The following is a 26023-nucleotide window of genomic DNA, read 5'->3' on the forward strand; positions in this document are numbered from 1 at the left end:
ACATTAAATCAATATGAAATAACATATGCACTTGTACAATGCCTTACAACCACTGGATGATGATGAAAGGAGCATGCAGATGACTTTCTATAAGCAACACAGAAAATTACAAACTTGGGATTGTTGATTAATGTTTTAGATCTCAGCAAACAAACTGTTTGCAAATAAGACAGGACTGTAAAGCATTTATCATATTACATATTTTTAGGAAGAAGAAATTTCTCAAACAACTGACTGTTATGCACAGCTTTATGCACAGAGGAAATGGAAACCAAGAGTTTCAGAATAACATAAAAACTGATTAAAAAATAACAGTATTTTCAATGACTTATACACAAATAAACAAAAAAGTAAACAGATCAGCATAAGAACAGGCCGTCAAATTAAAAATGAACAAGTATTTTTATCAAGCATTCATCCACTTGATGAATATGGCTATATGGCCTTTACAAGTTTTTCTTATTCCTGAAGCTTAACACATTAAGAAATACAATATGGATTTATTTCACTATAAGGCCAGAGATAACCTGACTAACATCCCAGATCATTTCTGGGAGATATTTAAGAAGTTTTTGAAGCAGTCTAAGCTATATATTAAAATAAAATAGAAATATGTTGAAAATTATCAGAAAAATCACTACATTAAAGACTTACTCTGTATAGTTAGCTATGGTATACATTCAAATAAATTTTGGCAAGATCACTAATTATCAAGTCAAATCTTGCTTGAAAATAATTAGGTTTTATTCAAATTAAGTACAAAAGCATGTTAATGAAAAAAAAATACTTAGTTTACCTCTTTGGCTGGCTTATAACAAGAGGTTTGAAGAGCTTCAGCAAGTGTTCCTTGAAAAGATGGATGACATGGACCATATCTATATATAGAAATATAAAATGCCTGATAAAGATAAAATTTACTTATATATATATATCCCCTTTTATTTTCATATTAACACAACTTTTGTATAGTATGGAGATTTTTAACGGAAAAAAATTAATGATAATTAAAAATAAAAAGCAAAACTTACTACATGTATGCATATTATATATATTATTTTAATTACTTATTTAATTTGAAAATCAGTTACAAATATGTAATCTACTTACTAACATCTTTTTATTCAAGCAAATATCCCCTTCAGGAATTTTGCAGCAAAGTATTGCATTTCTGCAATTTCTTCCATCACAGGCAAATCTCACAAGTGAATATTTTAAAACTGAATTTAAGACCCCCCAAAAAGGTCTTATTTAAAATAATAATAATAATAATAATAAACATTAAAAAAATATCTGAAAGGTTTCAGATTTTACATTAAGTCCAAAGTTTTTTTTTTTTTTTTTACATTTTGTGTGCTACCTTTATTTATTTAATATCATGTTCTTTACACTTAAACCATGAAATTCATTTCAAAAGCAATATCGTAAAATAATTTTAAAATGAGCATATCTTTAGAATTTCCAATACACAGTCTCGCACGCTGGATATATATATATATATTTTTAACAACTTTGCCATTGCTCGCTTTGAAATCCTAGAGTTTGTTAAAGTTTTACAAAATATGAAATCGATAATAAAACAAATTCCAAATTTCAAATTTGGGCATCCAGATGCCCACATTCCCAGGAAGATTACGTTATTCAAAATTTGATGACTCTAGGTACCGCTGTTTTGTCGCAATGCAATAAACATACATACATTTACGCAGATTCTTCATTATTTAATTTCTTTAAATATAATGCAGGGTGATTATATTTGGTGGCAACAATTTGGAAAGTGAAACAATGCTTGTAGTGAATCAATGCAAAATGCCCAAACGAAATTAATAGTCCTTCTGGGGAAATTGCCCCTTTGAACTAATAAAAACTGCTACAACTTTAAATACAAGTAATATCATAATTTTCAGAAGTAATATGCAAATACTACTTGTTCATACTGAACATATTGTCCATGGTTGCCAGAATTTAAGATAATCTGAAAATTTGACGACTTTTATTAAGGAGCTTGTGCTAATGTATAAGTACTTTTTAATCAATATTCATTTATTTCCACTATCATTAAAAATATTACTAGATAAAAATTTTTAAACAAATTCTCCCTTGCAACTTTTCATAACAACATAAAGTCTCTCATACAGAGGACTTCACTAATTAATTAACACGTTGAGCGCCACTTGTATTTCTTAGGCAGTCCCGTTCAGGCCATGCATGCTGCTTAAACCAGGAAAAGCCTCTGAAGTACGGAAATATTGTAAATTATGTTATGATAAAAATGCAACAGAAGATGGTAGAGTAATGGCCAGAAAAAAGACTAAGAGAGTTGTCACATTTTGTAATAGCTGTAAATTTTAAATAAATTTTCTGCAATTCCATAAAACAATGTAAATTTTATAGTTATATATCATGTTACACATTGTCAGCCAGCAGCGATCGACACAGCCTAAACGGAAAGTCTAGTGTCAGCCACAGATAGCTGATGTGGCGCTTATCATGTTACACGCTGTCAGCCAGCGGCGGTCAACGAGGCCTAAACGGAAAGTCTAATGTCAGCCACAGATGGCTGACATGGTACTCAACGTGTGAAACAAGGAGCCACAGAAGCAAATTTAAACTTTGTATATACACTAATAATTCAAATAAATACACAAATAGGTAAGCACTAGTGTATACAGAAATTCTTACACTTTTTAATGATATACAGAAAAGAACACTAAAGAACGTGTATTAGGCAATGTCAGGCTTCATAACTTCATTAATCACTCTAAATACTTTATAAATGATGCATGCTAAAGGTATAAAGTTCAACTCTGCTGCACTAATAAGCAATGTGTTGTTATAATTTGGATAAATGAAAAATTGTAAACTAGACACAATGGCAAAAATTTCGTTTTTAGCCACATATTATTGTAACAAAAAAAATCCAAACATATTCTTTTTCAGATGTTAAAAAGTGAAATAGTTATCAAATAAGTAAAATTTGTGTAGAATTTCAATTTATTCTCAGGACATTGGGAAAATTTGATAATTGTTTGATATTTATAAAAACTGAGATTTTCTTTTCAGTGTTTTTTTATATACACAGAACATACAAAAATTATAATTTTTTTTTACCCAATACTGAGAGAAAAAAACAAGTAAGAAGAGAAGCTAGTTATTAATGCACCTGTTAGCAAATTCTTTTTCAAAATTGCTGACTGCAGCCAACTCATCTTCAATGTCTTCAGGCACTATAACGAAATTTAAAAAATGAATAAGGTGTTAAAAAAACACATACTTTGTTGCAGAATATACTCAGATTTTATACACAAATCATCGGAAAAACTTCACAATAATTAAATTCATATATCCACTTAATTATACATTACATGAGGTTTATTTCTTACAAATTTACTAAGGTCTCCCTGAAAAAATATACCACCAACATGATTGCTAATAAATGTTAATGTAAAAAAAAAAATAAAAATAAAAATTGAAAAATGTTTATTTAGAAATCTCAAACTTTATGATGTGATACAAAAGGAGAACAGTGTACTTCTATAATTTTATGGCATGTTATTAGATTTTCCATGATGAAATCATTCAATAAAGAGAATTGATATTGGCCCTCATACCTTCAGATAGCTAAGAAATATTCCATGTTTTATTTTAATGAAGATATGTTTCCTATTTGAAGAACAATACTGATACAAGAACTGTTGATACTGATACAAGTTTAATTTTAAACCCCACAAACAAATGCATGCACACAAACATATGCACCCCCCTTCACACACACACACACACACACACACACACACACACACACACACACAAAAAAAAAAAAAAAAAAAGAAGAAGAAAGATAAAAATAAACCATGCTTTCAAATTATAAACACCAAAGCTTCACATGAACATAACAGATATGAAACATTTCGTCTGGAGTTTTTGTGAGAAACTGCCAACAGAAACTTCAGCCTTTCTTCTTATCGTTTATATTATCTCCTCATCATTAGTGTTGCCCACTGCTAACTCAAAAGCTGTTCATTATCAAAACTGTTTCATTATAAAACAACATGGTGTTTATTATATTTCACATGTACTAAGTATCATATGTTAACATAGATTTTTTATTGTATCAAACTCAGATAATGAGGGTGCTTAGGTATTTTATTTCTCCTGACTAACAAATAAATGAAAGTTGCTGAGGTTATAAGCATGCTATTAAAATAATGATGCAATGTTCCAGTAATTTATACATTGTCAGCATTCCCAAAGTAAAATCAAGCAGACAGGTAGTTCTTGACAATCTGATTAATATATATATGCTCATATCCTTCCATAACTGGCTCATGTACATTACACTATTTGTGCAACTATAAAAAACAAAGGCTTTGTAAATGGAACAACACAGATCTATAGTGTAAATAGAATAATATAGATTTATGTGTTACTTGTGATTATCTCACATATTTTTATCACAAATAATGTGATTTAAAACGATGGGTGAATTACTTGCATGGGAAACACTTTTCTGCATTTCCATGTCTGCAAATATATATCAGATAGATAATTACAGTGACTGAAAGGCTAAGCAAAGAAAGGATTAAGGATACATTTTAAAAGGCATACTCTAGAGCTTAAAACACATAACCACTTGTCCCCCCTTTTTTTATCAAGCCCTACACAAATAATTGTTGTATTACAAAATGCACCAGTTGATTAGAGGTGCATAGAAAATTGCTGAGAATGTTCTGATCCACTTTTCTAACTTTTACATGGCAATTATACTGAAGCAGCCATTACATAGCTGCTATATATTCATTTCAGAAAATCTAAAAAGTTTTTCAAATATTTACAAAATATATTTGCTGATAAACAAACACATTTAAAAATTTTATGGCAAAATTATATCTACGATTAGCTAAAAACGAGATAAGTATCTACATGCTTATCACTGCACAAATTTTCATAATGAAAAAAAAAAAAAAAAAAAAAATCCACAGTTTAAACATGGCAAAAGATTTACCTTTTCAATTCTGCATTTTTATCATCTATAGGTTATATCTTGTTTCATACAAGTTTATTTTATGAATATGTTCTCATGCAAACAACTAACATGATATAAAGTGCATACAATTTTTTTTTTTTTTTACCTATTATAAAAATATCTATGCTGAGATGCATGTAAAAAAAAAAGTGATTTAAGTTAATACTTTTCTACTACACAATGATGCCTCTAATCTCTAACTCTAATATGAACATCAAATTCCTTCATCAGCTACAGTGCAATCTTAATTAAAAGATCAAGGAAATTATCCAATTGCAAACAGCTCAATATTATGAATTAAAAGTTCTGCAACGTTTATTACACTTATGAAAATAACTTATGCATGCAAATATAGTTTTCAACTTAAAATATGAAATTATACAATGTTCTGCATTTTTCTTAAACAAGATTACTTGGAATACTTTTTTCTGGGTAATAAAAGAACAAAGGGGAAAAAAAGGGGAAAAAAACTACAAAATATCTACATACTTAATGGCTGTATTTTTTTAGAAGACGAACTAGCTTGGAACATATCATCATCTACACCAAAGCACTCAGCCGCATCTTCAAACTCATTTTCACTCTCACTTGATGTCAGATCAATAAGCTGGCAAATGTAAGCCACAACAATAACATTACTACTAAAATAAAAGCTTATGCTAATCTAATATAATATACATAAATTATTCATAAATATTAAATAAAGATATACATGAAAAGCTCGCATGATGTGGCTCCATTCAATGATGACTACACTATAGGAGAATTAGAAATTTGAACAATAAATTTCACTAAGTACTGATTGATTCACTATTGTGCCACAAAATAATACAGAATAAATATTCCCACTAAAACATGTACTGCCGAAATGAACAGTGCCAATTGGTCATGTGCACATGCACATTCACTGACAGATGTGGCAGACTCAGAGCAAACTCAACCCTCAGCCTCAGTTACAAATTGACTCATAATCCCTCATAAAGGGCCCCATATCTCAAATAACTTAGGATCTTTCAAATCTAAATCCGGTCCTGAATATAAGGAGTATGAAATGGCTATAGATTCTTTTGTTTCCAAGAAATTTGTAAGACAAAGAAGTCCTTTTATGTTAAATATGGAAAGACTTCTTTGGATTGTGGACTGTAACCAAAAAGGAATTCCCTTAATTTAACTAAAAATTCAAGCAAAAGCATCAATTCCCCCTCCCCTTACACTTTAAAAAAAAAGTTCTGAAAACAAAACTAGTGAAAATTTTCGAGTAAGCGGTGGGTGGTCCTCGCTTTAAAAAAGGTTCAGGAAATCATAATGTTTACTCATTGTGGATGAAAGAGCAAAAAGAAGCAGCATCAATATTTCCAGAAGAAATAAAATAAGTTATTGCTACCTTAATGAACAAATGTTAAACATGCATAAAACTGGATTATATCTGAAGAAGCTGCTTTCTAGCAGGTGTCAGAAAAAAGAGCAATCTCCACAGGCAATAAAGTATCAAAAGATCATATTACCTTATTGTTAAGAGGAAATATATCTGGTGATGTCAAATTGAAACTCATGCTTGTATATCCCTCACACTTTAGAGGCATGCACTAAAAACTCATTACCTGTGTTTTTGCATGCTAATAAGAAGTGCTGAGTTACAAAAGTTGTGTTTGAAAGTCGGTTTAAAGATTATTTTTGTCCTTTTGTTAAAAATTTGCAATATTCTAGCTAAATTAGAAGTCCTCGAGGGCTAGAGTATTGAAGAACTGTGTAGCAACTATTCGTTGAGTTCTAATAAGTGAGAAGTCCAAAGAAGGATTAACACTTTATTCCAACTCAAAGTAAGTTAATAAATGGCTCCTACTAAGGCTTACAATAAGCCTCCACCTGGGCACAAAACTCAAGATAGAAAATTAGAAACTAATCTAACTAAAATAAACCAGCCAAAGCTGCACAAAATTAACAGAGTTGGCCCTTGAATACGATCATTGGTGGATACCAACAGCAATATAACAATATGGCAGAAGAGCAGTAAGATTAGACCAGAAACAACAATGCGGCTGGAAGGCACAACATACTCTTCTTTTGCTCTTCTATAAGAAGTGACCTAGATTTCAGTTTAAATACTTATTTCTACCTCATTTATATAAAACATAATCCTGAAAACTCATTCTGGCAGGGAAATGACAGAGTAAAGAAAGGCTTGTCCCAAAATAAAAATAACTATTAGAAAATTAAAATAAACCCTACAAGTTACTATGAAAAACAAAAACAAAACATATTTAAAGCATTATCATTATTAGATAAGGTACCAGGTCATCCTACTGGATTTTCTAAATAATTCTAATATCAGAATTAATTTTCTCCTCCCAAATACTATCTCTGTGCTATAAATCATGGATCAAGTGATTATGGCTACATAAATCATACATCAAGGCTTTTTTACTTGAAAAGGTAGCTTTTACAGGCAAAAGCAATCTATGGTGACCACATTTTGGAAAAATAACTAGCTATGAAGCAACGATGTTTTTCTTTTTTTGATTAATGTCAAATTTCATGCAACTCCATAAAATTATGCCTTCTTATTAAATTCTACTTTTATACAAACCAGAGACAATTAAATCAATAAATGCAATAAATAATCTCTATTTTATTTTAATCGAACTCATACTATTTCTATAAAGAATTACCTATATTCTTTAAAAAAATGACCTGAAATTTAAAAGCATTTAATATACAAACCTGTTTCTTAGATTTGGGAGGAACTTCTTCTTTACTAAGTATCAATTCTAGCACTGAATCTGGAAGATCCAGAGCTCCCAATTTTGTCTGCAAAAATATAAATGAATTAATATTGATCCAAATTTGAATCTACTTTTCATTTTAATTAATAAGCATAAAAAATATTTTGTAAAAAAGTAAAAAACCACAATAAAGATCAATCAGCTCCTAAAAGATTGAATAAATTAAAAGAAATATTAATATATCTCCCAACTTAAGTATGTAAAAGGAAGGCATGCTTTAATTAAAATTGTTTCATATTACATGCATAAAAAAATTCATGATTGCTATTAATACAGGTAAAGTTAGTATTATTATTATTTTAATTAAATTACAGTAAACCCTGGCTCAGGGTTATGCCATTAATCCATTACACACATGGCAAAATTAACTTTCTGTGAAATAAATGTGTTAACTATAGCATACATTAAAATATGCACAATTTACACGAATCTAAATATTGCTGTAATTAAAAAAAAAGAAACAAATGTTAATTAATTAAAAGAATTTTGATTGCATAATAAGTAAATACATGAGAGAATTACTTCTTTAAAAAAAACTAGATATTTTTGCTTGGGACAAAGAGTGACACAACTCTTTAAAAGTTTTGTCATACACAAAAGCAGAGTTTTTTAATGCATGTCATAAAGTATTCTCTGTTTTTTTCATTAATGTCAATTTCCATTGCAAAATCAGAAAGTTTTTGTGTATATTTTTAACAATTTGTTTAATTTCTTGTAAGTTAAAGGCACTTTATCTTCTTCAATGTGACTGCTTTCACTGATGGCTGATGCTAAAAGATCATCAAATTCTTCCATTCTTTGTTCATTGACTCATTATTGATTAATTCTTTTTCTTCTATATTTGAAATCACTCTTCGTACAATGTAAATCTGAAAATTTTCAGATTTTATATTATGCCCAAAAGGCATTTTTTTTTTCATGTTTTGTGTATTACCTTTATTTATTAAATATCATGTTATTTGTACTTAAAACACATAAAATTCAATTCAACAGCAATATCACAAAATATTTAAAAACAGCTTTCCCATACAGTCTCGCACGCTGGCGATAGAAATACTTTTTTCGTACAATGTTGTCATTGCTTGCTTAGAAATCGTTGAGTTTCTTAATCAAAAACTCATAAATTGCTTTACAAAATATGAAACAGATAATAAAACAAATTTCAAATTCGGGCTTCCAGATGCCCATATTCAGGTGGAGACATATGTTATTAAAAATCTGATGGCTCTGAGTACCATTGCTTTTTTCCAATGTGAGAAACATTCATGCAGATTCTTCATCATTTAGTTTTTTAAATATAATACATGGCAATAATATTTGCTGATTTGGGCTTACAGATGCTTACATTCGGGTGAAGATATACATTATTCAAAACTTGATGGTTCTAGGTACCATTGTTTTTTTACAATGTGAGAAACATTCATGCAGATTCTTCATTATTTATTTTTTAAATATGTCGATAATGTTTTTTTTTAAATATGTCGATAATATTTGGTGGCAACGGTTTAAAAAGTGAAACGATGCAAAATGCCGTTTTGAGACTAACAGCCCTCTGGGTCTAACACCCCTTTGGGTTAAAAAGATGACATGAAGGTGTGAAATCATGTTCTGCAAGGCTTAACTGTATTAAACCCTCACAAAATACAGACGGCATAATATGCATTGTCAACTACCAAAATTTTTACCCAAAAATGACAAATGAAATACGTTGCATTTTCATTTAACAAATAATAAAAAAAAAAAGTTTAAAATCATACTCCCCTACATCTTCCCAAAAATAAATAAATAAATGTGAAAGTGTTAAGTTAATGATCACCCAAAAGGATTTGTTAAAAAGTTTTTTGCTGAGTTCGGAGTCTACTAGACTCTTGCTGCACTCATTCTTGCTTACCCATTTCTTTTTTATCTTTTTAATCTAATCATAATTTTCTTTACACTTACACAAAATAGAATTCAACAGCAAAATTATAAAAATTCCAAAAGCAGACTTTTCTCAGTTTATGATATCAATACTCAGTTTTCTTCGTAAAATGGTTCGCAAAACTTTTGTCTTTTTATTGTTAATGTTTTATAAGTCAACTTTATTCATTAACTATCATATTCTTTGCACTTATGCAACATAAAATTCAATTCAACAGAAAAATCACAAAATATTTAAAAATAGCATATCTTTAGAATTTCCGATATGCAGTTTTGCATGCTGAAGCTAAAAAAGTTTTATTATATGAAAACAGTATCTAGGCAACTAATAAAGGTAAAGCATCTGATGATATTCATCTTGGATGGCAATGTCTTTACTATCTGGATTAGTCATTTTAACAAAGGAAAATTTCCCTAATATAAATTATCAAATATAGAAACTAGAAATATAATAATATTATAATAAATCAAATTACATTTTCATCTGTTAAAGAGTCTGGCCATCCAACCCAGCGCTGAAACCGAACAGGAATGTTAGTAACATCTCGAAGTCCCTGCTTGATCTAAGATAAAAAAGAATAATAAATGAGAATGAACAAAAAACAAAACATACTTTGTATGAAACTAAAAACATACTAAGTACACAGACAATAAAATACAACTAGCACTACACATTGGTTATACTGAGCCTTAGCAAAAGACAAAAAAAGAAAGAATTAAAAAAAAAAAAAAGATTCTGAAAATGTTCACAGCATGCAACCGCATGCTGGAAAAGTAACCATCTTGTGGCCACCGTGAACTTGTGTTTCGGGTATGTTTTTATATGTTGCATATTGTTTGATATGTGTTTGTCTTACATATTGTTCTATTTGTTGTATGTTCCTACGTATATGTTGTGTGCTGTATATATTGTATGTTGGCTGTAGAAATTTCGGGTAGTTCCTATATGTTGTTTATTTTAAACAAATTGTTTAGAAAATTGCATTAAATAAAATAAGAAATGTAATTTATATTAAATTCCATATGTGTATTACATAAACTATGTATTGCAGACATTGGATAAATCGTTTATGCATTACCGTTTTTCACCAAGGGTAAAATGTGTCCATTCCCATTTCTGCCAAGGGCACTAAAACCAACAACTATCCAACTAAAAAATACTTAGAATACTTTCAAATATATAGTGTACATACACACACACATATATATAACTGATATTTTATTTGTGACAGACATTACAATTTTTTCTTCAACACTAATTTAAATTTATCATTATAACTACCCAAATTTAAATCATTTCATTATTTCATCAATTATTTTAAAATCAGAACCACAGACTATACTAAAAACAGACTGGTGGACTGCATGCTATACCACCACCAAACTGAGTTAGTATTTTTACTAAAGAAACATTTTCAAGTTTATTTTAATATAAAATGTATTTTTCCAAGTCAAAACTAATATATGTACAAAAATAACATATGGCTGTCTAAACAAGAAATACAGAATGGCAAGTTATGTTCAACTACGAATATGGTGTAACTCCTATTAAATTTATACTACTAGCACATTAATTTAGAAAAGTATTGAATATGTAATCATAACAAGCATAAATTTATATAAAGAGAGAAGCTAAAGTATCATTCATGAGTTAGTAAGTAGGTTCGCATTCACATGGAAATAAAATGGTAGCACACACTCTTCTTATGCCAAAATTTGGTTGCTAAAAATGGTTCTGATTGAACTAAGATGTCTACTTTTAGAAAAATTATGAAAATCAGAGCACAGTAGGCTCAGACTTCTAAGAAGAGAGATAGAACTGAAAGAATAAGGAACATTAACACCAAACACAAGTAGTGAATTATGAAGATAACCTTAATCAAAAGTTTAAAAAAAAAAAAGAAAGAAAAAAAAAGAAAGAAAGAAATTCAAGTCCTTAAAAAAATGGTCAAGTAGCAGAGCTGATTATGGTGGCTATAAATTCTTGTATTTCATACAGAATTAAAAAATAATTCTTTCTCCTCATGCATGCTTGCAAAGGGTAATATGCAATTCTATCTTGACTGGTAGTATTCCAGTGTCATTTACATATTATCTGTTTCACAATCCCAGTGATAATTGCTATGTCATATCATGAAAAATATACCCCACCACATCAGTGTCTGCCAGCAGAAGATGAGGTAGAGCAACGCACACCTTACAGACTTTTAAACTGAGTAATGATTTCTTTCAGTTCTATCTGCTAACAGAGCTATTGAGTGAGTGAAGCATTTATATACTGTTACTGTAATTCCATCACCAAACAGGTGATGCTTTGGTAGAGGAGCAAAGTTGTTCATCCTAAATAAAAGAAATATTTGCTTACCAAACAGTCACTTTATTTGGAGTCAGATACATGGAAATAACATTACACAGGAATCTCGCCAGGCATACGAAATCATGCATGGCAGGAGATCAGTAATTTTCTGCAAGTTCTAAAGAATCTTTGTCTTTAATTTCTAATCTATATCAAAAAACTGAGTTGAAAGAATCAGGTGGTGTATTTAATTATGGCAAAGCACACTAGAACTATCTGCCTAAGGGAAGGGATGCCTTTGTGGAGGATTTTCTAAGGGAAACTGGCTCATATACACGTTACACATGGGGAAAACCACGAAAACATCCATGCAGCCAGCCCGTTCGCGGGATTCAAACCTCGGACCGAACTACCAGTGTTCAGTGACTTTACCGCTCAGCCGCTGGTGGGCTGAAAGAATCAGGACTTATATGAACCATACTGTATATAATTGTTCTATTTACCCAACATCCATGTAAAATTAGTACATACGACAGAAAAACCCAACTTATCCAGAAATAAAATAGCTCTTACCCAGAAAACATTTTTCTATAATCATATGACACAAGCATTTGAACAAATTGTAATAAATACAAATAATATTCAAAATTATTATACTGTTTGAAATGGCACAAAGATCACAGAAAAATATATCACAGGCAGAAATTTATACACCAGGAAAAATAAAAATAAAACAAACCTCTAATATTGTTTTGGAGCCTGGGAAATGGAAATCATATTCTTTATTATTGGTTGTGTCTATTACATGCAATTTATATTTCATATTTAACCGATCACTAGAGTTGACTCTAAAAGAAAAAAAAAAGAAGAGTACATTTTATTCACATTTTTTAATCTTATTAGATCAATAAGTTTCTAAAATTAAAAAAGAAAAGGGAAAAAACAGAAAGATATTTACGAATCTACAGATGCACTGGGTGCCAAGTTGAAAGGATCTGGAGCAACAAGGAAGAGATTTGTACGTTGAGGTAGCTGCAAAGATGACAAAATTGTCTGTGGAGAAGGGGAAAAAATTATTATTAAAATTTCTAATAACATTTATGAATTTTCAAGTAAAACTGTTCTTAAGTATATAAATAGCAATATACATTAATACTTCAGTGTTTGCCTATGTTTGTAACAAACAGAACTACAGTAACACAAATCAACAGGATCTGTTTTTCTATTTTATCTATCAGATATTACAGTGCATCATAATCACATTAATGAGGCTATCTTTTAAATTTGACAGGTACAGATACCAGTGAGTGGAACACCAGAATTTTACCATTGGTCAAGCGGATGTAGTCCCAAAGCAACTAACTGTGAAGCTCCAACCCCATTTTGGTGGAAAGAACCTTGAGGGATAGACCGAAAGTCTTCCACTCTGCTTTACCACCAAACCACTTGAGAGGAGTTCTGGCTTGCCAGTATTTTAAATGCCCTATGCAACACAGACACTATATATATACTTATAAACATCCATACTTTTACTGGGATTCAAACCTAGGAACCACTATACTAATCAGTTTGGCAGACCTATGTTTGACATCATCACTATATAACCACGGTCATAATATTTAGTGGTTATATGAAGTATGTTGTAGGGCATATAAATTGTGACAAAAAACATTTTAATTGTTGTTGCCATGGATAAACTGAAGGATTAATTATACTAACAAAACAAGAATGATTACTGTCTTTAAGACCAAAGATGGCACCATTTCAGAAGCTGTGCAATTTATCAACTGTTTGCATGTTCTGTGAACGAACGAGCACAACGAATGGCAAAATAAATGTTGCGAAAGCTGAGAAGCATGAGCCAAACATAAAACTGAATACCGGCTGTGTGGATGTGTTTGGATCCATCGACATGTTATAGCAGTGCAACTATAGCATGTCGATGAATGAACCTAGGAAGTTACTATAATTGTGTTCAAAGCAACAGTTCAGCAAATCTTGCCTAGTATTGGTCTCTAGATGGCAATACATCTATGCTAATTACTGTTCATTGGCAGAAGAATCTGGAATTTGTATGGAGTATGAACAATGGGCCTCCACTTAAAGATACTGCTTTATGTTATAGTTCAAGGACTAAAAAGAGATTAAAAAATATATGAAAATATTTAATATCCCATTCTTTGATTTAATAATATCTCCCCCACTTTTTAATACTGCATTATGTAGAATTAGTTTTAGCTATATACTGTTAAAAAAATTGAAAAAATTCACAATATTTTTCATTTTCCCTCAATACAGAATAAATAAATAACATTTTTCAGATTTATCATTGAAGCATAACAGCTAACCATTCAAGCAAAAGAGCCAGATTTTTTTTTTTTTTTTTTAAAGTTAATAAAACAAAATAGTGACAAAATGTATAAACAGACATCTTTTTGAGACATTAAAAAAAAATCACACTAAAACACTCCATTTATTATAATTACAATCATAAATACAATTTATACTGATAAAAACTAAGGGACATTTTGTTCATGTGTGAACATTTCATTCAGTGCGAGATCTTATCAGTGAGAACTTTTACCAGTCTGGGCTTTTATCACTATGTGCTTTCATCCATAATTTTGTTTGTGTGGGTAATTATCATAGTGGAGTTTTTGTTGCAGTCCATTGGGCTTTTATCTGGTCACTGTCTGAGATACATTCATGTGGCACGGTTTTTGTTGTTAAATGAAATAACTGATAATGCTGCATTTTCTGTTATTGAGAATGTTACACAATGCATCTTTCAGTTCTAAACTAACACTTCCATATCAAACTGAAATTTTCCTCATTCAAATTTTAGCAGAATAATGCAGTCAATAACTGGTATGCAAATTGACTGATTCTATCATATCAATCATTTTCATTTTTAAAGAATGTTACACTCTCTCTGAATTCTAGAACTCTGAATTCTTACATTTCTTAACTCATTTCTAGAATAACATCTTTACAACATCCCCAAAAGATCAAATATCTGTTCGTTGTTTTAAGTTTTTTTGTTTCCAAGGGCAGCTTATTAAAAAAAATTTATTTCACTTAATTAAAATATATTTAATTTTAAATGCAAACATCAGTGTTAATATATAACTTCTTACATCAGAAATACAGAAAAATTAAATATCTGTAAAAATGACAAAAATATAAATTTTAAAACAAATTTCAGTATCATAGCTGCCAACCTTGAAATCCGAAAAACCAAGAGATTTTTGTAAGAAAACTAAGAGGTTTTTGTGCTGTGCAGCAATGCCATTTTAAAGGAATTAAAAATTGATTTGAATTCACTTTATAATCCACGATTCAGGTAATTGAAATATTTAGTCATAATGCAATTTTGGTGTAAAATATATTAGTATTTAATTAGATATTCTAAATTTTATGCTCTTTGGCTTATTTTTTAAAATTTTCTTACACTTTTTTTACTGAAAAAATCCAAACAGGCTAAAAAAAGTTTTTTTTTTATTTTTTTTTAATCAAAGTACTTTAAAATACAATGGCAGTAAAAGTAATAAGTAGTGTGCACAATATTTATCTGGATAAACTTAGTAATGTAACATGAAGTAAAAAAATACAAATATTAACTGATTAAACATTGTTCAATCTTCATATAAAAATCTACAAATGTCTGCAGCAGATTAAGACAGCTCAGGTAAAATAAAATTTAACAAGAAAATGATTAATAAAATGTAATGAGGAAAAAAAAAATTAGATGAAATAAAATTTAACAAGAAAAACTATTCTGAAAACCACTAGAGTTGCAGGAATAGAATTTACACAATTTAAGTTCCAATCATTCAATAAATTTCATTTATTTATTATTATTATCATCCCATTTATTTATTTATTTATTAATATTGTCCTAAGTAAGGCCTAAAAAATTTTAAAAATTGGGAGATTAGGTGATCTACTGGGAGATGTGATGAAAACTGGGATAGTTGGCATCTATGCAATAACTACACTAGTGTGCAAAACTTAAGCAACTTTTCTGATTATGGCCATGATTCCATAAAATATCAACTAGGAGACATGAAATTCATACTGCAGAGGCATAAATGCAGTTCTTAAAGGATGAGGAAAGTATACTATAAAAAAATGAATAGTATATATATATAGTACAGAAGAAAAAGTCTTTTATTGATAAAATAGCACTTGCCCCCCCTCAAAAAAAAAAAAAAAACTCTTCAACCAAGAAAGGGAGAACAACAAACCAACCAGCCTTAGAAAAGAATGACCACCCCTGACTGCAAATTATCTAACAGTTCTTGGGGTAAGAGTTCCCATTCTTTAAGGAGTATCTGTTTCAGTTGTCTGATATTCTCCAGAAGGTAAGACTGTGCTGCCAAGCATCTCCCTAAAGTATCCTACAAATGTTCCATGGGATTTAAATCAGGAAAGCAAGTTCATTCTTGGATATCTTCACTTTCCAGGAGCTCTTCAATATTATAATCTTCTGTGGTCATGTATCATCATCCATAAAACAAAGTCAGGACCAATCGCTTCCCAGGAAAGATATACGTGGAGGAGAATAACTTTATCACAGTAATGATCTCTGGTAAGTAAACCTGTCAAAAATGTGGAACTCTGTCTGCCCGTTCATTATAACGCCTTTCCATGCAAGCATACCAGGACCACTCCATGAGTCTCTTTCTCCCATGTTAGTGGAATGATAGTGTATCTCTACCTCGCTCCATATCAACTGGTGCCAAAAATCATTTTTCAGACTGGTTTAGACTCTCATTGGTAAAGAGGATGTGACTCCATTGATGAGGTATCCAGTCTTTGTGTTGTCTATATCACTGTAAACAGTACCATTGACAGTATGCATCATTCAGGACAGCAGGCGAATACACCATCTTAAGGAAGTCACCTGGCCACAGTAAACCAAGACACCTGTAGTCCAGTTTCGGTGCAAAATGGCTCAGCAATGTTCCCTGCCATCTGATTTCGAACTCTTTTCATCTGCAGAGCATCAGTCATCATTGTTTTCCTCGGCCAACCACCACCAGCTTTTCTTACAGCTCTAATTGTTATTTGGAAGGCTCCCCAAGCTAGTGAAACAACACTTTAATAAATTCTAAACTCTTGGGCAAGAGATATAAAACTATGCTCCTCCTTGCCAATCATTCTACCATGTGTAAAGGCATCCTGATGTTTTCTTGCAGCCATACTGCACATACAATCTCTCTCTAAATTGTACAAGAATGCCTGAAAATGTTCCTCCCTTTCTTCTTTTTAATTTGCCTTGCAATGCGGATGCTGTCTCCTCACATTTTATGTGCCAACATAAAATGTGAGGAGTCATATTGTCTGATGTCATAGTGCTGATATCTGCATAAGCATCACCTTTCTTTTAAGTTGACTTTTCATTTTACTGATCGCTAAAAGAACCCTTTTCAATGATTTTATGGTTGTCTGTTGAAAAATAAATTTGTTACTTATGTTTCGCCTACTAGTATATTATAAACTATTCAGAATAAAACAGATGATGCAGCAAGTAATTCACAACACATTTAAAAATAGGAAATCACATTAAATTTAGCTCATATCATTTTTTCATTTAACACGCAAATAACAAATTAATATCGCAGAAAATGAAAATATTTTTATGCATAAAAGTTGTAAAAAAACTTACATCATCGTCAATAGGATTGTCATCGTATTCTGCCATATGATTTTGCCGCCAACCATGCAGCCTTTGCCTGCATGGTGGCACTCCTAACTCTGCATGTAATGCAGCTTTTATAGCAGCTAGGAAGAAACACTGTGATTAATTTTTTAATGCTACATCACTGAAATATTTAATAAATTTAAAATACAATAATAAAATTTCAGAAATACCAGTAAAATTAAGGTTTATTAATAATGCATAACTTGACACTTTTCATGTAGCATTTAAATACTAAATTTGTTAAAATTCATAATTATAATGAATACTACATTTATACTGAAAATAATTTATATTTTATACTTTTTTGAAAAATCACATAAAAACATTTGTATCTAATAATTTTTGGGTGAAATAAAAGTATTGTTTAAAGTTAATAAAACTATACTCAAATAAATACATGCTTTGATGTAGATTTTATTGTTTCTCAGCCTATTACTTACATTGGGTATTTTACATTAGTTTACTTGTTACAGCAGAAGTCTTGAGCAATTGCTGACCAATTTTTCACCAAACTAATACACAAAAGGCAACAGCCATTTCCAAAATGAATGTGCATTAAGAGTTTCATTCAAAATCAAATGATCAATAAAATTTTTAAAAAAACACGAAAGAATGGTAATAAAACATTTAACTTTTCAGAAAAGTATTTATTTTTCTTGGGGGGGGGCACTACTGTTCTCTTTACATGTACAATGATCTGTTTTAACTTGGAAGGGGGGAACTGCACAATCTTAGCATCTGACAATTTTACCATTTTGCATCACCCAAGATAGACACGCACTGCATGCGTGTATGCCACATTAATATTTTTTTGCAACATTGTGGATTGCCGCATAACTATTTTAGCAACATACTAGTCTGCCTCAAGAATAAATTTTCATGACTTTTCAGAGGAGATGCAGATAATCAGAAAATACCACTTCCTCTTATTTTCTTACTCATGCAAAATATGCGAAATTTCTTTTCAATCTAAGTACTAATATGCATTACACTTTATGAAATGCTTTTCCTTTACATATATGTGTGTATATATACAGGGTGTTTCTAACCTCATGGGCAAAATTTTAAGAAATGATCAAAGGGAAATTTAAGGAACATGTTAACAAATGTGCACTGAAATCAGGCTGTACTGCTAGCTGTTGCTAACACCAACGTGCAAACTCGACACATGGCACATAATCTGCAGGCATCAAGGTTTGCACTTTCTGTACATGGTAAGGGTGTAGTCCTTAATCCTGTAATACTTGCCAAATAATAGAGTGGGGCACATTTATGACATGAAAAACCTCTTGTGTGCTAATACCCAAGATGATCTTCCACTCTTTGCAAAATGTCCTTTACAACTTGTGGTGTTCGCACACTCCTGCCACACCCTGTATCATGCATACCAGTAACAAAGGATCCCATTTCACATACAATTGCTCAAACATTTTTCAGTTTGGCACGTGTCTTTTCGAGAAACACTGCCTTTACAGTCTTTCGGCTTCCACGAACATTCCCAATCACAAGACGATGCATAAAATGCATGTATGCCTTTTCCAGATTACTGTACATCAACATGCCTTTTGAAATCCAAGCTAGAAACAATGATGTGTAAGAAAACTTGTGCTTTATACTTTCCATTACAGCACCATTTAGCAGTTCACCGCCTGCTCTCTGCCCATGCATTATATGGTACTTGTTTAGATGTTTTCTATGACCACTTAAATTTTTGCTCATGAGTTTCAAAACACCCTGTATAAACAGTAGTACCTCCCAATAAGGGACACTCATCAAACCAGACATTTTGTCCCTTAAATAGAGATGTACGTACCTTCCTCAAAGGGTTTGTACCAAAATAGTGCAATTTAATTAAAAAATCAGGTTGTACCAAGACTTAAATAAATGAATCTGAAGTTAATGAAAAAGGAAAATCCTTAATTAAAAAGTTTAATCATCTGTTACACAGGTTTGTTTGGAAGTCTGTGCATTGCAAGATTTTTTTCCTTGTGTATATTAACATCACTAATTATCTCATGTCCTTCACTGTAACCAACAATTTTCTTTTTCTTTCTTTTTTTCTTCTTTTATTACTGGGAGGTATATCTTAAGGTACCTGTACAGTTTTTATTTCACAATATTCCCCTGACTCTTCTTTGCCATCCTCACTGCTTCCCAATCCATTTTTATTAAACCTCACAACATCAACTACAGTTGAAATAAAAGATTTTATGTCATCATGTGTGTCTTCAATACAGTTTTGTTAATTTCGCAAATATTCTTGCATTTCAGCATTTCCATTGATTTTGACTAGTTGAAATAATTCATTTTCATCAATAATAATTGCACTGACTGAACATCTACTGATTTTTCTTTACCACAAATAGTTCTAAAAAAAGTGTCTTCATTTTTTTAAATTTTGTTTTATTTTATTTTATTATTTATTTATTTATTTATTTACTTATTTATTATTATTATTATTATTATTATTATTTTGTGTGTGTGTCTTTATTTAAATTTGTCTAACTAACCATTTGATGCTTTGAAGTTCTGCACTGCCAGACTTTCTACAATTTCTTTTGCCTTTTCTTACAATAATACTCCATTTACATGAATATTATTTGCTCTTACAGACCAAAACCTATTGAAAACTATTGTATAAATTTCACATGCTTCAATTTTTCAATTTTTATTTTTATAGTCTTGGAATTTTATAGTCTTTTTTTTCAGCCTTGGAATTATTTGTCTAATTTTTATAGTCTTGGAATGTTCATTTGTAGCAATCCATAATATTTTTATTTCTTTACTATCTAGTACATGACTTACTTGGATTCACTTATTCCAAATTTCTGCCCTAAATTTCTCAAACTAAGTGCTTCTGCTACATGAATTTAAGTGAACTAAGTACTTCTTTGAAGCCATGGTAGATAATGCATGTAAAATTAACACACAAGTACAAACTTCACTTCTTTCGCTTCTCGGTCTTAGTAAGAACAAAGAATGATATAAGTTTTCAATCTATCCAATTTGTGAGATCCCTGTGTCTTTGACATGTGGACCAATCATCACATCACCTTTACATTAGTCCCTGTCTTAGCTTATCTTCAACCTTATAGTAATAAATATGGATGCTGATGATAATCTATTTATGGATCAGAGTAACAATGATGGTGAAGATAAATCAGAATTCGAAGATGGGCCTGAAGAGAGAAGACGAAGACGACAGACTTTTCATGTTATCCAATAATGAAAATTTTTATGTTCAGAAGGTATATCATTTCTTTTCAATAAACTGCATTTAGGTATATATAGAAATCTAATTTTTTTATGATCATTCCTCATTTTAAAATCTATCATTTTTAAACCCAGCGTATCACATGCATTTGTAAACTTCAATCTTATTTTTGTACTGAAAGTGCATGTTATATGCTAAAATATAGAACATATATATATGTAAGATATAACAAAATATGATAGCTATTTTTAAAAAATAACTGACGACCTCAAAATTAACATTCTACATTTGGTGGTCTGCCCCTAAATTCATCTCCTCTCTCACAGGTTCCAGATTTTTCTATCTTACGTTATGTTTTAATGCAGATGCCTCTTGTCCAATTAAGTTTATTGTAAACCAAAACTCTGAACTGAAATTTTCCCACTACTAACCTTCTTCCTCTGAAAGTACTATAACTCTTCCCCTTTTCTGCATAAGCTCTCCATTAGGCAAGAGGCTTTTAATGTATGCTGCTGCCGCTTACTTGCTTAAAACGATGTCGTACCAAAAATGCAACTTACTGTAATCAAATATAATTAGGAAACATCTTGACTGAAAAAGGTTGATTTGATATGCATAAAAAATAAAGATTGTGATTTTTAAGATATGTTGTGCTAAATTGTATCATCATGCTTTCCACTCTGCCACCTTTCACCCACTATGGTATTCTCTGTCATCTACGCAGTATCTAAGCTGTTAAAAGTTCCACTTTTTTCATCTACGCATTTTAAAATCATTACATATTTATAAAAAGCCAAGACAGGACTAACCCGTGCAAGTTTTTCCCAATGGTCTTTGAACTCTGCTGCCTCAAACTTCCATATTCTTAGAATGCCATATTATGAAATGTCATCAAATGTGACAGAAGTGGTATTAAGTTACGAATGGAGTAAATTGCATTTTTAAAATGACTTTGCATTATAAGTAATTTTTGCATTTTTAAGTTATTGTATTATGATTTATTGATGGTAATATTTTGCTTAAATCATTCTAAGATCAAAGTTAATAATTTAAAAATTTTATGGCTTATTTAAAATGTAGTTTTGTGTTTCTGAATTGGGAAAATTATTGAATTTGGTAAAAATTAGGTAAAGAATTTGAAGGTTTTACTTAAAGAAGGTTCCTAATGTGAATAAGATTTGTGTACTATTGTTTAAGTTTCTTTGAGTTTATATATTTTTTAAATTTTTACTATATTTTAAGAATGAACTTTTTTAGTAGTAGATACTTCTTTAATGTTTTCAAGATAAACGTTCAAGGCTCTCACCTTATGGGAAAAAAATAAATAAATAAATAAATAAAAAATAAATAATTAAATCTAAGTATTTTTATTTTTTCATAAAATAGAGTGTTTTTAATTTTTATAATGGAATGACAGCAGTTCGAAAAAGGCTAGTTGCCTCTATCGTACGAACGGTAGCCTTTTCTACAGTGACTGCTAATTTGGCAAACCTTTTGGCCATTGGTGAAGAATAAACACCAGTTTGCTCAACTGATAAACCAATATGATGGAAATCCTAGCATTTAGAGGAAGTTGTGGAGTCTTCAAGTTTTGTAAAGAATAAGTAAATTTTAAATGTCTTACTAATACTGAAAAGTTTGAAATTTGTTGTGTTTATGAATGAATGATATGTTACAAAATTTTTATATTTTAAAATACTTTCCTTAAAAAACATAATTATGGAAATTCTAAAAAATAACATAAAATTTGGTATCTCAATCTGTAATATAATAGAAATATTTTCATCAACAAAAATTGGAAACACTTTTATTTGAACATTTACTTTGTGAAAAAATTTGAACTTTTACCGTGTGGAACTATCAAGAACTTTACAAAATTTCATTAGACATTCTTATTTCAGGACTCTAAAATATGCCATTGTTTTAAAAGAATACAGTGCTAAAATTAATTATTGAATTCAAAATTTTATGATTTCCACTGAAATGTCAAAATATCGGTCAAAATTTTACGACAATCATTTTTTGTTTAAAAGTGAAATAGGTTTGTTAATATGTTTTGTATTTTCAAAATTGTATTTTTCACATTTTGCTCTCTAATGCTTTTTCTTCCACCTGGCTCACACAGCCTTTCTATTGAGAGGGGGAATATGTAAGATATAACAAAATATGATAGCTGTTTTTAAAATATAATTGGCGACCTCAAAATTAACATTCTAAATTTGGTGATCTGCCCCTAAATTCAACTCTTCTCAAAGGTCCAGATTTTTCTATCTTACGTTATGTTTTAATGCAGATGCCTCTTGTCTAATCAAATTAATTGTAAACCAAAACTCTGAACTGAAACTTTCCCACTCCCAAATTTCTTCCTCTTGAAGTGTTATGACACTCTCCCCTTTTTAGCATAAGCTGTGCTGCTGGCAAGATGCTTACTTGCTTAAGATGACGTCGTATATCAAAATTTAATTTATGGTAATCAAATATATTTAAGAAATATCTTGTCTGAAAAAGGATGATTTGATATACGTAAAAAAAATAAAGAATGTGATTCTTCAAGATACGTTGTGCTAAATTGCGTCATCAAACGTTCCACTCAGCCACTTCTGTCTTCTCTGAACCTTCTTCCTCTGAAAGTACTACAGTCAAAAGTCGTTAATTCGGACACCCATAATTCGGAATGATCTATAATCCGGACCTCAAAACTAAAAACTTTCTGCGCATTGACACATGTGCATAGGCGTTTACGCTTGCGCGTAAATGACTGCGCATATGAGTGTGCGCAAGTGCAGAATATGTTTTCGCGTGCGCGTTTTATGTATAATGGACGTATAAGCTAAAATTATCTATTTCAGTTAATGTTGATGATTGCGTTGTTCCTTAATTTTCGAATTGGATCCGGCTTATTATTTTTTGCAGACTGTAAGAGCAATTTTATAAAAGTAAGCTTAAACTTTCGATTATATCAAATAGAATTTCCGATATATATTTGTTAATATGTAAAGGATCTAAAGCGAAAGTATTTTTTGAAATCCGAAATCTGTTTATCAATTTCACACTGCTCGGCGGGGGGAACGCCACGGCGGGCACGTAACGAATTGGAAGTTGATCTGTCAGCACTATCCTTATCTTCAGTGCAGATGTTTTTATTTTATTTGGCTTATAATTGAAGATCAGATGTTTTTATTTTATTTGGCTTATAATTCCTTACCAAATGTAGTATTTCATCTCGATATGCTCCATCTTTGATATGATTTAAAACAAGTTCCTCGTCATCATAATTCGATTCCGATAGCGAAGAAAAGTGACAGAGGTTATTGAAAACGAAAAAATTTCGATTGACAAATTAGTCGGTGTTCTTGACACAGCAGTTATAGGACTTGAACAGCGGAACTTTGTAACTGAACAAGAAATTATGTCTGTTTAATAGAATTAAAGAGAAAGTATTACCACATGAAACGAAGCAAAACTTAAACAACTTACATTGAAAGAAATGTTTATTTAAGTAAACAAATAAATATTAAGCTTTTTCTTTTTGCAAATTTTGATACCCTTTAGATCATAACTGTTTTTTATTTCATAAATTACGGTTTCATATTTTTAATTTTAGAATTTCTGCATGCCATCTTACGAGATTTAAACTGATGATCTATAATCCAGAAAAATCGATAATCCGGAATCGCCGAAGTCCCGACGAGTCCGGATTAACGACTTTTGACTGTATAACTCTTCCCCTTGTCTGTGTAAGCTCTCCTGCAAGAGGCTTTTCATATATGCTGCTGCAGTTTATTTGCTTAAAATGATGTCGTAATAAAAATGAATCTTACTGTATTCAAACATAATTAGGAAACAACTTGTCTGAAAAAGGATGATTTGATATGCGTAAAAAAAATAAAGATTGTGATTTTTCAAGATACATTGTGCTAAATTCTGTCATCATGCTTTCCACTCTGCCACCTTCAACCCACTATGGTATTCTGTCATCTACGCAGTATCTAAGCTGTTAAAAGTTCCACTGTTTTCATCTACACATTTTAAAATCATTACATATATATATAGGGTGATTCTAAATTGTTTTTACAAATTAAGAGGGGTGATATTACTCATCCAGATGAGCAATAATTACCATAGAACATAGGGTCGCATTTCACTCTGAGAGACAGAAAAGAGGAATATTAGAATTTCAACCTGAACTTACAACAGTTTTGGGAGAGCGAAGTGAATGAGATCAAAAGTTGCACAATCAGTTTAGTGAGAAACTCACAGAGAATGCTTATTATGCATTAAGAGGTTATTGCTAATACATATATATATATATATATATAATGTGTGTGTACATTTCACACAGAAAGTAAAGAATGACACTACACTATTAATAAATATAAATGTCCTGGATGATGCAAAAAGCTCAGGGATCACTGTTCACTTTATGACCTTTAACTCAGAAACTATTTATATATTAGCATTTTAAAGCTACGTCTAAAAAACTGTAATATGCTAAAAAATATCCTTAAAAAGGTTAGCACTATAACCACTTTACTTTCATAAAATACATACTGGTAAAATCTTATATTCCTCATCTATCACATTCCAATTTAAAGCACTTTTCCTCTACTTTTAACAGTGATGTAATTTTTAATCAAAATACAAAGCACTCATTTTAAAATTCAGAAACTTTTCTCATATTAACTTACCTACAGTTTCAGAGTCTGGTACTTCAAGAGGGACCATATTTTCTTTATATTTAACTGAGAAATTTAATAACCGAGATGGGAATACAATAGATGGTTCTGATGCAATAGATAATGGAAGTGGATTGACTAGAGAACTGTCTTTGTCATTTTGTAAATCCAGATCTCCTCCTGCAGAACCACACGCTCCTTCAATCTCCATAGGAAGTTCGATTTCTCGTTCTGAAGGAAGAGTCTGAGATTCTTCTGGCATCACTGAATTGATTGCATCCTAAAATAAAATTTAATATTGTGAATCAAATACTCAAATATTATCAATTACTTTTACAAATTATTTTGCTGATAAACAGCAACACAGACTGCACCACTAACTTTACAAATGCTATTTCATTTCT

General features: G+C 30.6%; 1 protein-coding gene across 1 annotated transcript in view; it reads right to left on the reverse strand.

Moving 5' to 3' along the window:
- The window catches only part of casp (Fas associated factor casp), a 72179-nt gene that overhangs the window by 20440 nt on the left and 25716 nt on the right, over positions 1-26023 (reverse strand). Inside the window, exons 3-11 of the mRNA XM_035352891.2 lie at positions 25632-25899; positions 17694-17809; positions 12981-13075; positions 12762-12870; positions 10203-10289; positions 7745-7831; positions 5513-5630; positions 3161-3224; positions 797-875 (exon numbers count right to left, since the gene is read on the reverse strand). Coding sequence (XP_035208782.1) covers positions 797-875; positions 3161-3224; positions 5513-5630; positions 7745-7831; positions 10203-10289; positions 12762-12870; positions 12981-13075; positions 17694-17809; positions 25632-25899 — 1023 coding nt within the window. The remainder of the gene's footprint in view (positions 1-796; positions 876-3160; positions 3225-5512; positions 5631-7744; positions 7832-10202; positions 10290-12761; positions 12871-12980; positions 13076-17693; positions 17810-25631; positions 25900-26023) is intronic.

The sequence above is a fragment of the Stegodyphus dumicola genome, chromosome 11, assembly GCF_044657685.1.
Source record: "Stegodyphus dumicola isolate Sdum_Otavi_A_Nest chromosome 11, ASM4465768v1".
NCBI lineage: Eukaryota > Metazoa > Arthropoda > Arachnida > Araneae > Eresidae > Stegodyphus > Stegodyphus dumicola.